This window comes from Castor canadensis, chromosome 4 (genome assembly GCF_047511655.1).
Source record: "Castor canadensis chromosome 4, mCasCan1.hap1v2, whole genome shotgun sequence".
In the NCBI taxonomy this organism is placed as follows: domain Eukaryota; kingdom Metazoa; phylum Chordata; class Mammalia; order Rodentia; family Castoridae; genus Castor; species Castor canadensis.
In genome coordinates, this window is record NC_133389.1 from 177,007,372 (window position 1) to 177,020,167 (window position 12,796).

At 49.8% G+C, this 12,796-nt stretch overlaps 1 protein-coding gene across 2 annotated transcripts in view; it reads right to left on the reverse strand.

Annotated features, from left to right (window-relative positions):
* Positions 1-4,921: 4,921 nt before the first annotated feature.
* Gpr55 (G protein-coupled receptor 55) overlaps positions 4,922-12,796 on the reverse strand; it is a 43,399-nt gene continuing 35,524 nt past the window's right edge. For both annotated transcript variants that reach the window (XM_074069563.1, XM_074069562.1), the window contains exon 2: positions 4,922-7,267. In XM_074069563.1, coding sequence (XP_073925664.1) covers positions 6,303-7,259 — 957 coding nt within the window. In that variant the 5' untranslated portion in view covers positions 7,260-7,267 and the 3' untranslated portion in view covers positions 4,922-6,302. The remainder of the gene's footprint in view (positions 7,268-12,796) is intronic.

Consider the following 12,796-nt stretch of genomic DNA (forward strand, 5'->3'; position numbering starts at 1 on the left):
CCCACCATGCCCTTCCCACTCACTGATTATTGGATGGAAATCACCTGGTTGCCCCTTCCAATAGCTTAGCATAAGTTTTAAAAGCACCTGGAGAAGAGAGGCACATGCTCTGTGCAGATTCCACCTGCGCCCATCCTGCTCCCTTTGTATTTCTTTTCCTAACTTTTAATAAACTCCGTTTACCCCCACATGTCCTGCTGTGGATTCTTCCTGGTAGGACACAAAGAATTTGAAAGTCTTCTGATCACTGCACTGGCATCATTAACAAAGCACCTTCAGTTTCCAGGATAATGCTGACCCCAGCCTCAGGAAGGCCTGAAGACTAGACCAGAACCCAAATGTCACAGCCTTGCACGGAAACAGAGCCTTTCTATGACAGCACGTGCTCTAGGACTGACATCCCTCTGCATCTCTCCCTGGTGCTGCCTCAGGCCTGGCCCAGCAGTGCAGCTTCCTTCCCTGCTGTGCACCAGGTACTGCAAGGTTCACACTGTTGACTAGAGTTTCTCAGCTCATAAACCTTCTGCCACCCTTCTGGATTCTTCCAGCTTCATGACCCTCTCTGGTCTCCCTGCTCCTTCCTTCCTTTCTAAAGTAACAGTCTCAGTCTCTCTCTCTTTCTCTCTCTCCGTCACTCCCTCCCTCCCTCTCCCTCCTCCTCTCTCTCTCCTTCCTTAACCCCAAGGACTTCCCCAAACACTTCCCTTTCTTCGGAGGAAGAAGCTGCTGGGACCCAGAACCTCAACCGCAAGGGAAGGGGGCCCTGGGTCAGTGATGTGTACATTTGGTCCCTGGAACTCGACATCACTTACTTCTCTTATTGGTACCAGGGTGTTCTTGGATGGTCCACAGAGCATCAGCTGGGGTGCTGAGAAAGCCCACATCCAGCACAGCTCTGTCAGCTATGCACCGCTTTTCAACCCAGCAGTGGTTCCCGTCCCGCCATGCTAGCCCAGGGAGCCTCTGTAACAGACAGGGCCAGAGGGAGAAGTGGTCCAGGAGCCAGCAGCCTGGGTGCTGCTCAGCAGAGCTCTGCCCTGAACACTCTGGGAAAGGCTCAAAGGCACTTCAAAGCCAAGACCCTGTCTTGTCTGACTCTTCTAAAGACCCCACACCAAGGCATGAAGGTCTCTAGATGCCTCTAGCAAGTCAGCCATTTGTATCCTTTCTAGTACCAAACAACTTCCTCTGCCCTGTGGCTCTGTGCCCCCAAACAGATGCACAGGTTCCTGGGACTGGTCACGCCATGCCAGAGCCAGAACCACAGAGCAGACTCACCCAAGTGACTGGAGCTGCTGACCCCGGCTGTGCTGCTCACCCCTGGGGAGACTTCAGTGAGGACTTGCTCAGTCACTCTCAGCCCCAACTACAGGAGTCCTTTGTTCAAGGTCACACCCTGCCCAGGCCCACATAAGGGGGTCCAGGGGCTTGATGGTCTCATTCAACACAGGTTGTGCCAGGTTATGGATCCCTCCACCCCCACTCCATCCCCTTGCTCCTGTGCTGTCCCTCTAAAGCCAAGTCCCAAGGTTTCTCCTTGGATCTCACAGGCCCAGCCCTACCCCAGAGGAGGCCTCCAGAGAGCCTGCCCTGCAGTAGCAGCTCTGTGGTTCCAGCCAGGGCCTCCCCAGGAGAAAGTGGAGGTGAGGGGAGGTATGGGCAGCAGGAGGGGCTGTGGGCTCCAGACCAGAACCTGAAAGTCTTGCCTCTCACACTGCAGGGTTTACCCACCTACCAGGTGCTCCCGGAATCCCTCCCCTGCAAACACTCCCTACCCTAAGGCCAGTCCTCTGGAACCTTCCTTAACCTGGGTTTCCTACCTTCCTCCTGGGTCTAGACCACGATCGGTATTTTCACAAAGCTCGAATGAGTCTGTGTGAAATGCACTGTGCTAGGAATCAGCTATTTAGACTGGTCTGGTCCCATCCTGCTGTCCTCAATTCTCTGTTCCTCCACTCTCAATCTTCCCCAAGACAGAACTTGAACAAGAAACACCAGGGAGTGAGTTTGTGCTCTGTCATCTGCACAGCTGTCCAGCCCAAGCCATCCAGAGGAAAGAGAGGCTTCTTGGAGGGGACACACTTCACACATCACCCTAAGTAGCTGGGGTTTTTTTGTTGTTGTTGTTTTTTGGTTTTTTTTCCTTTCGGTACTGGGGTTTGAACTCAGGGTCTTGCGATTGCTAGGCAGGTGCTCTATCACTTGATCCATGCCCCCAGCTCTTTTTTGCTTTAGTTATTTTTGGATATGGTCTTGAGTTTATGCCTGGAGCCACTTAGTCCTTCTACCTATGCCTCCCTCATAACTGGGACCACAGGAGCATGCCACCTGTTGAGGAGGGGGGTCTCAATAACTTTTTCTGGTGCTGGTCTCAAATCATGATCCTTTTGAATTCCACCTCTGAGTAGCTAGAATTACAGGTGTGACCTACTGCACCCAGCCTCTAAATAGCGTTTTGTGTGACTGTGCTGTGCCTTGTGGAGACAGTTTTGCTTTTGGTTGTGCTTGCTCAGGTGACAGCTCCAGAACAAAAGTACTGTTTGGGGCCTCCAAGGTGAGCTCACAGGCTCTTCCCGAAAGAATCACTTTGAAGTGACAGTGCTTTTGATCCTTCCATCTCCAGACTTCAAAGTGTCGAGGGCCTCCCAGCTGTGGCTCATATCAAGACCCCTCCCCCAGCACTGCTCATCTCTACTGCACTCAAGCCCACACTCCCTCAAATGCCCTGTACTGGCTCGGTTCTGGGCTCACTGGTGAGAGGCCAGCACTGGTGGGGAAAGTGAGAGGCACCAGGCTGGTAGTTTCAGGGGTGTGCCCCTCCAAAGAACCACTTTTATAGGTCTTTTAAGTGTCTTCCTCAGAGAGGAGTTCTCTCAGCCACCTCAGTCAGTCTCTCCATGGGCCCAGAAGGCCATCGTCCACCAGCACGCAACTCTGGCAATCAATAGGTCACTGAGGTGACAGGGCCCACATATGAACAGGCTCTTGGGTTGACAGGAAATGACTGTCAGGGAGGGAGGGTGTTCATGGTTAGCCCTCAGTGCCCAGACCATGGGTGCCCACCCATGTGCTCAGGATTGTGGGGGACTCAGGAAAAGGGGTCACCCAGGTCAGAGGCTCTTACAGGTTAGCAGGATTCCCATGTAAGAAACTGAGAAGAAAACTCCAACCTGACCGGGGGAAGTTGGATCCATTCCACATGTGGCCAGAGAAGGGAGGGTATACAGAATTAGGCTATGTCGGCAGCCCCTGAGTGGCCAGCAGTCCTCTTCTGGTGAGCTCCCCACGTGGACAGAGGAGCCAGAACCTTCAGGAGCAGAACCAGCATTAAGGTGGTGGGTGTTCAGAGGATGGACCGAGGCTGGGAGTGTGAACCCAACTGCTGTCACAGAAAACGGAGCACTCTAATGGCTGTGGGGTGGCTGCCACTAGACCCTTCAGGTCTGGCTCCTGGTCATTTGGGATGACCCAGCTGTGCTCCCAAGGCAGGCCTGAGGGCTAAAGGCAGTCCTTGTAGCTGTGTATTTGCTGTCTAGGTGACTGCTGAAGGAACCATGATTGTCAGGTCTGCTGGCAAAGGCCATCAAGGGCCAGCCCTTTTCTGGAGCCAAAAAGTATAGCCCAACACAAGGTCATGGTGAATCTTTATTTGGCAATTCAGATAAATCAAATTGTTTTCCCAATCAATTATGCTAATTTTCACAAATGTCCCTGTAGCAGGTGTGTCTCAGGTTTCTCAGGCTAAGAATTAAAATATGGTCACATTTATGGCCAAACAACAGCTTTGAGCCCAGCTCGTTTTAGTAGCAGGAATCTGAGCCTTTCCACAAGGAAGTTCTGGGTTCCCCATCTCACTGGCTGCATTGGCTGCAGGGTGAGCCCTCTGACCCATCAGCACCTACCCTAAGCCCATCCCCAACCCAAATGCTGACTCCACCCACTCCTGTGCTGCTGGTGACCTAAGCCCACAGTCTGGACCCTCCTTCAGAGCAGCCACCCCCTGTAGCCCTGCACCTTCGACAATTCCAGCAGCCCTTCAGGCCAGGATGAGGAGCGAGAGCCCCCCCCACCCCTCCGACTCTGAATGGGTCAGGGTCTGCAAGGCCTACCCACAGGGCCTGTTCATCACATCACCTGATACTGCTAGACCCCTCAAGGACCCAGCCCTTACAGTTCCTCAGTTTATGGTTCAGGATGGTCTCCCTCTTTGATGGTTTTCCTCTGGGTTGGGGAGTCTAGAGCCCTCTCTGTTATGGACGGAGTCTTGACATCACTGGGAATGATGGGTGGTCAGGATCCACCAAGCCTTAGCTCTTGGAAAGCCCGGCTGGCCCTAAGCAATTGGCAGATGTGAACACCCATGGAGGGTTCCACTCGGCTCCAGCAGGTGGGCTCCTGGCTCCCCGCACTGAGAGAACTTGGAGGCCAGGTGGTCCAAAACTTTACCTACCAATGGACTCTGACCCAAACCAGCCCAGGTGCTCTGCTGTACGTGACAGTTTGCCTTTCTCAGAGTGTCACATGCAGTCTCTCTGTCCAGGATGACTGTGGGGACAGCACAATCCATAGGCAGAGAGAGGAACAGCAGTGTCCAGGCCTTGGACCAGCTGAGCAGGATGTCATCTCACTTCTGTGCCTCTGTTTCTGCTGGTTCCTGGAGCCCAGCCTGGGGGTCACGGCCTCCAATGGCTCTGTCTAGTTGGGGAGACAGATGCTCAGGGAGGAAGTCGTTCTGCCCTCAGCCCTTCCTGCCCACCCCATCACCTCCACAGCTTCAAGCTTGGACAGTCTTCCTCCTCTTCCTGCTCCTTCTCCTCCCCTCCCCAGCCCTCCTCCTCCTCCTCCTCTGTAGGCAGGCCCCAGGTTTTACCTAAACCTCCCTCCTCCCCCCCCCATACCACCCCTCCCCCAGGCCCTCCACTCCCACTGCAGCCAGAGCCTCTCTACCCTACACGTTCAGGTTCTGACCAGGTTGCTTTTCTTCCGAAAGACCTGCAGCTTGTTTGCATTAAGTCTCATGGTTTCGTCACATCCTACTCCTTCCGTATGCAAAACCACCCCACAATTTATCCTTCTAATCATTTCACTCTCTGGAACAGCTGAGTCATCTCAAGGCTTTGGGTTGTCACTGTGAACTCCGGCTCTAGAGCATTTGAGAAGCCAATCGGTGGATCCAAACACTGAGTGAATCAATCGTTTACAGTTACCCTCAGGAGCTGCAGAGAGCACCCTTGCTAGCCTCAAGGCCTGGCCTTTGTGCTGTTTGGATGGAGATGCTTCCCCATTCCTAGCCCATGCATTTCCTCCCTGCCAGCCACTAGAAAGGAATGGCTCTCTGAGCCCTGTCACTAGTGCCAGCTGCCCAGCCAGGACCCAGGTGAGCAAAACACCTCCTTCATTCTGCCATCTCTGAACCAAGTCAAGACTGATTCTTTCTCATGTCTTCAAACCGGGTCTAATAAACCACTTCCCAGGCTGTCCGAGACAGAAGGCTGTTATGCAAAATCAGACATCTCTCCCCTCCTAGCCTGGGTTGGTGCTAACACTCCATTCACTGGATACCTCATGACAGTGGCAGAGGGATGGTCTACTTCCAGCCCGGGGTCTGTCTACTTCCTTTCCCAGGCATCTCCTGTCCCTCATGGCTCTCAGCTGCCACTACTGCCTTTCCATTCTGTCCCCACCACCTCCACACAGTATCTACTGCTTCCCTGAGTCCTGGTTCACACAGCCACCTCCCTCCTACAGCCTTCTCATGGGCATGGAAGGTTTGGTTGGCCTCCTGTGCCTCTCTAGGGCCTGAAGGAAACGAGGCTATCTATCAATATTTGCCCAGTCCTGAACAGCCTTATCTGTCACCATCTCCCTGACATTGTTGCCAACAGAGCTCCACCAGACTGCTTCATTCTGAGGTTCTCAAACTAAAAAGGGACTTCCCTGCCAGTACATCTCTGCCCAAGTCAACCACTGTAACTAACTCTCTTGATTCCCTCCCTAAGTTCTCACCTTGCCCCCTCTTCCTTTTTCTACAACCTTCTAGTGGAACAGAAGGATGGATAAGCTAAAGCAGCCTTTTTCAGATTCATATTTTTTGGACTCAGAAATGAAGACTTCACCTGGTTCTTAGGGTCTGCCACAAATCCCAGACACAGAGTGATATTTGTCAAGCCGTCTAGGCGTTGTGGAAAGGCCTGGGGTACAAAGAGCAAAGATGGCGTTCTGTGAGCATCCAAGGGAAACAAGACGTCCCTTATGAGAATTTGGGACTGAGATTTCCTTCCTCTGCACAAGGCTGCCTTCCCTTATCCCCTGGTAGACATGGTGTCCTGGTGGACCAGCTGGACCCTGGAAGGCCGGTGGGCCATGACATCGGTGCGGAATTCCTTGATGACAAAGTAGTAGCAGAAAACATCCAGGCAGCAGTTAATGTTGGAGAAACACAGGGACAGTTGCAAGAACAGGCTGATGCTCTGTTTGGCTCCGCACTCCACGATGAAGCCATTCCTCACCAGGAACTGCAGGAAGAGGCCCAGGTGCACCGGGAGGAAGGAGACCACGAAGACGGCCAGGCTGGCCGCGATGGTCCAGATGCAGGCTCTCTGCTGGACCCAGTCCTGGGTGCGGTCCCGACGGCCCAGCAGAATGTGAATGCTCCGGCACGAGCAGAAGCCCATGACGCCCATGGGGAGGAGGAAGCCGAACACCTCGAGGGGGAAGAAGACCTTGGCGCTCCAGGTGCCGTCTGACATGTTATGGAAGCACGTGTACGTGTCCACTTTCCCGTGGAAGCTGTAGATCGGGATGCTCCCGGTCCACACCAGGAGCCAGATGACACAGCAGATCCCCAAGGTCTTCCTGGGGGACCGGAGGTGGCTGACCAGGAGCGGGTACTGGATGGCCAGGAACCTGTCCAGGCTGATGCAGCAGATGGTGAAGACACTCCCGTACATGCTGATGAAGTAGAGGCACTCCACCAGGGTGCAGAAGGCCAGGGACGGGAGCTGCACCTGCGACAGGGCCATCTTGAACGGCAGCGAGAGCACCAGCAGCAGGTCAAAGATGGCCAGGTTGATCATGTAGATGGAGGTGGCTGTGTAGTCCGGACGCCTCTTCAGGAAGGTGCTGAAGCCGCGGATGGCCAGCAGGTTAAGCAGCAGGCCCAAGAGGAAGGTGGGAATGTGGACCGCCATCTGCAGGGTCTTCATGAGCTCGTCCACGTCACTGAATGAGCAGTTGTTGCCTCTGTCAAGCCCGCTCATGTTCCTCCCTGCAACATCAACCATAGGTTAAGGGTCCCTCTCACTCTCGAAGTGCTGGACACAAATGTCGTAGTAGAGGACAATGGACACCCCTGAATTGCACAATCCATGCTTACTGCATCACAATTAGAAAACACAGAACAGAAAACTGACTTCTCATCCCGCTGCTCCAATGTAGCCACTGTTATTTTTCATACAGCTGCTTCTTAATTTACTGTAGGGTTATGTCCTAACAAATCCATGTAACATGAAAATACCCTGGGTCAAAAATGCATTTAAGCTGGGCGTGGTGATGCCTGCCTGTAATCAAAGCTACTCAAGAGGCAGAGATAGGAGGATCTTGGCTGGAAGCCAGCCAGGGAAAATCCAGAAGACCCTATCTAAAAAACGAACTAAAAAGCAAAAGGGCTGTAGATGTGGCTCGTGTTAAGAGCACTTGCCTAGCAAGTGTGAAACCCTGAGTTCAATCCTCAATACCTCCAAAAAAAAAAAGAATTTAACACACTTAATCTATCAATCACCACTGCTTAACCTAGGTTGTCTTAAATGTGCTCAGAACCTTACATGCCAAGTGTTTACCCTCGGATAAAATCATCCAATACAAAGCCTGTTTCACACTAAAGTGTTGACTACCTCATGCTACCTACTGATGACTGTACTGAAGTGAAAAACAGAATGGTGTATGGGTATGCTTTTGTGTCATCAAAAAAGTCCTAAATTGAACCATGGTAAGTCAGGGCATCTGTGTCATTACACACACACACATACACACACACACACTTTTTTTCTTTTACAAAAATAGAACCCGTCTGTGCATGAATATTTCTCCCTTTTTTGAATCAGAACTCTTGTTGAAAGGAGTAACAGCACAAACTCCAAGCCAAACTGGTTTAGACACAGAGAATTTCAGACAATGGGAAAGATGAAAACTAGGGTAGGGTTGTATTCAGGTGTGGCTTGATCAGGGACTCAAATGCTGACTTCAGGGCATGGCTCTTCTTTCTCCATTGTCCCCTCTGCTCTCTCTCACCTACTTTCCCGATGGTGACCAGGGATACATTTATAGATACATGGATGTGTCATGTATCCTGTTTAATCCATGTAAAATAGCCTGTTTAATGCAGGCTATTTGATTTGGTGGCCTTCCAAAGAGTCTGTGCCTTCCTGTGTGTCAACTTCCCTATGTGTTTGTGTCACAGGAGCTCTAGGACAGCTCATCTCCTCCCTATTACAGCTTTAGGGTCCTGTGTGTATAGAACCTGGAGTTAGCAGCGGAACATCCAGCCAGATGGGTCCCAAATTTTGCTCTCCTCTTCATCCCTGGAGGCTTAGAAAAACGCAAGCTGGCAGGCTGCTTCTTCCAAAAGAGCCACAGGCTCGTGTCAAAAAACAGCTAGTATAACTTGGAGCCCACAAGATAAATTTAAAAGCAATGAGAAAAGCAGGCCCCAGCTCACTGCAAGTCTAAATGAACAATGTAACACCAAAGAGCAGTGGAGAGCAGTCGCCCTCCAATCAGCGACCAGCAGTTAACGTTGATGCTTAAAGAGGTCCAACCAAGCTGCAAAAAAGGAGCTGAGGGCATCTGCTCGGGGCGGGGTGGTGCCCAGGCCAGCTGCTGGATGATATATCATCTGGCAGGGATTCAGAGACTAAGAACTAAAGTAGCCAGAGGGCTGGGGGTCAGGACTCAAGCTGCCTGCCTAGCAAGCTCAAGGCCCTGAGTGTAAAACCAGCACCACATAAAATAAAAAAGGCAAGAAAAAAATCAGTGATGCTCAAAGGCAAATCCAAGTCCTACACACAGATGAAGTAGGAACAAAAACCAGTCAAGCATGATGATACACACCTATAATCCCAGCACTTGGGAGGCTGAGGCAGGAGGATCATTTGAACTCAGCAGTTCAAGACCAGTCTGAGCTACATGGCAAGACTCCATTTCAAAAAAAAAAATGCTAAAAGAAATGGAGAACAAACAAAGGATGACAAAGATTGAAGATTGGTCTGGGATGCGGGGACGTGTGTAAAGTGACTGTAGCAGGTGTATGTGGGGGAAGTAGATTGGAATCTGCTACCAGCGTTCCTCAAAGGGCTGTCCTACAGGTCACGCTTGAATTACTGACAGACTTCAAATGGAAACTTCTCCACCGCTGATCTTTGAAGCCAGAGAATGCACGCACTCTGTGAACTCACAACAGGAAATCAGCTTGAGAAAAAATAGTTCCATGTAAAGACAGAGGAAGCAGAAAGCCTGAACTATTAATCCACCCAATTCCCTCTGAAGATGGAGGGAAGCCATCTTTTTAAGAGTAGACATTTTTTAAAGCAGGAACTTCTCTGAAGTAAGATTAAAAGGCACAAATGCACCTCAGGCTGCACAAGAGATGTCATCATCCTTCTCGAAGAAGTGCTGCTTCTGCCTGGCAGCCTGCCCGGCCAAGCCAGGGGTCCACACCAGTCCACTGCCCACACTGGGGGTGGTCGAGTCCCTTTAAGACCTCAGAGAAGCAGACACTAGGACAGTCTTAGGCCTCCACTGATTGGGGAAAGGCCTGGGAAGGTGAAAGGGGAGAGGGAGCAGAAGTGGATAGACCTCCACTCATCTGACCCAGTGGAAGGAGAGCCTCTGAGAACGTGTTGGCCAGGTCATGGGGTGTCATGGATGTCACAGAAACACTGACACGAAACAGGAATAAACCAGCACTATCACCTTTTCTGGGGACTTCACTGGTTGGGAGCAGCCCTAGGAGAGCGTGGCCTCAATGCCAATGTCACAAGGGACCTGAGCTGCCCTGCCATATTCCCAACAGCTGGTTCTCTGCTAGGGAGGTCTGAGCAGTACAGCTGATGGCCACCAGGGGGCCCTCCTCACGCTTCCATTAACCAGAGAGTCTGGTTAGTGTCACAGGCAGCCAGCAGGGGACATTTTCAATTGTCACCCCAGCATTATTTTCCATGTGTCTTCAGAGGGAATTGCTGGGCTCCTTCCCTTCTCGAAGGATCTGAATGGAGCCTAGTCCCAGCCTCCTACAAGGAAGGACAAGAACTGAATGGGAAAAGGCCACAAGCAAATGGGGTCCATGACAACCCAGATGTCCTTGTTAGTCCCCAGCAACACAGAGTCTGAGAGGTGGGGCTGGGTGTGATAGTGAAAATCAGACACCAGGTTTAATTAAAAGAAAAACCTATGGAAAAAGAGCCACTGGGGGGGGGTCCTTAAATGCCACTAACATTCAAACCTTCCAAGTTCCTTGGAAGCCTCCCTGAAAAATAGTCCCCACCAGAAGAGGTTTGAGGGAGAACCTTGAGACACAGAGTTTCCTAGCCAGTCAGGTCACTCTGGAGCACAGCCGGCCACTCCCGGGTAGGTGCGGCCTCTGAACAAGTTGTCTCAAAGGCTTAGACATCCAAGAGATAACCGAGAGTGCAGGATGGAGACAGCGAGGTGGGACTTCAGTTGGGATGGTTAGATTACAAACAGACAATTACGAGGGAAAAAAAACAGTAAAAGAGGTGGTCTGATATCCAGGGAGCATTGTCCGGCATGTGAGAGGCTCTAGATTTGATCCCCAGCACTGGAGAGAGAGAGAGAGAGGGAGGGGGAGAGGGAGGGAGAGGAGGGAGGGGGGATGCGAAGGAGAACAGTGCACAGGACAAAACAAGTGGTTCTGTTTACTATTCTCTAAAGGCGAATCCAAAGTCATTGCTTCTTTAGTCAGTGAAGGAAGCAATTGATTAAAGAAGTCATTGCTTCTTTAATCCACTTGATCTCCAACTTTTAAATTTTTTAATTTAGTAATTTCTTGTTATGGTGAATCAATTGTGTATATTCACGTGGCATGGCGTGGTATTTCAGCCCTCATGCAGCAGCACTCCAGTTCCTCTTCTAGATCCCCATAAAACGTGTGTCGCTGGTTATTGTGACTCCACCGTGCTGCTGACACCAGCACTTACTTAGGTTTGTCGGTTTGTGTGTTTGTTTGTTTGATAATTACAAAAACGTAAATGTACGATTTTTTAAAAACCTTCCAGCAAGCACTGACTATTAAAAATAGGATTGCCTTCTTCAAAATCACTGAAGAAAATTAAAAAAAAAAAAAAAGTCAGCCTGCATAGCACAGGAGTAATTGCAATGGAAGGGGAAAGTAAGCATAGAAATCCTAATAAAAATATGAAAAAGTCAGGCTTTCCTTTCCCACATTCTTAGTTCAGTGGGGAAATACAAGGCAAGCCTGTGCGACACTTCACCAACAGTGTGTGCTCGGTGTAAAGTCCCATAGAGCAAACATAAACAAAAGCAGTGGCAATGCTGTTTGTAACCAGCGCTGCAAGCTTGAGAAATAAAGTCACTCACCAGGACAAAGAAGGTTATTTTCTATTAATAAAAGGAAAATGCAAGTGAAAGCCAGTATTGTGTAGCATTGTGACTGGATGACATCATACAGAAGTATCGGAGGAAAATTGTTAGAATTCAGTTAGCAGCAATGATAAGGAACAGCAGACCGGTTTACAATACTGTAGACAAGGCCGGAGCAAGAGGCAAAGTAGCAATTCAGATATGTAAGTGCATAAATAGGATAATTAGTGCCATTCACTTAATAGTTTGGTTCATTCATTCTTAAGTTTGGTTTGAAATAATAGGTAATCCATTTTTTCTCACATATCCAAGAAACAGTTACTAAAATAATCTAACAAGACTAAATTTCCCAATTAAAAAAAGGCAGAATGTTGGCTATATTTTCTGACCATGTACACAAAACCTAGGCAAAAATAACTGGCTATTTAAAAATAAGGTGAAAATTACTCGTGGGTTTTGTTTGTTTTGCTTTTGGTAGGACTGGGGTTTGAACTCAGGGTTCCATACTTGCAAAGCAGGCACTTTACGGCTTGAGTCACACTTCCAGTCCATTTTGCTCTGGTTATTTTTGGAGATGAGGGGTCTTGAGAACTATTTGCCTGCACTGGTCTTGAACCTGGATCCTCCCCATCTCAGCCTCCTAAGTAACCAGGATTACAGGGGAGAGCCACCAGTGCCTGGCTCGCTCCCGAGGTTTTTATCAGAATTTTCCTGATAGCCAAGTGCTACTCATGCTTCTATGTTTGAATGCTTTGCAAATAGCATACACAGAAATAATTTTTGGCAATAGCTTTGCAGATAAATATAGAACTGTCTGCTAAACAAAAGGCACCAATGTAATCAAGAATGAAAGAGGCTTTTGGATTTGTTTAAAAAAAACAATCGTGGACAATTTTAAGGCCCTGGATTCAAAAAGTAAGATAATGAATGAATAAATTCTCAGGGTGTAGCCAGACACCAGAGGCTCATGCTTGTAATCCTAGCTATTCAGGAGGCAGAGATCAGGAGGATATCAGTTCGAAGCCAGCCTGAGCAATAGTTTGTAAAACTCTGTCTTGATAAAGCCCTTCACTTTAAAAAAGGTGTGGAGGAGTGGCTCAAGTGGTCGAGCGGCTGCCCAGTAAGCATGAGGCCCTGAGTTCAAACCCCAATACTGCCAAAAATGAATAAATAAATTCAC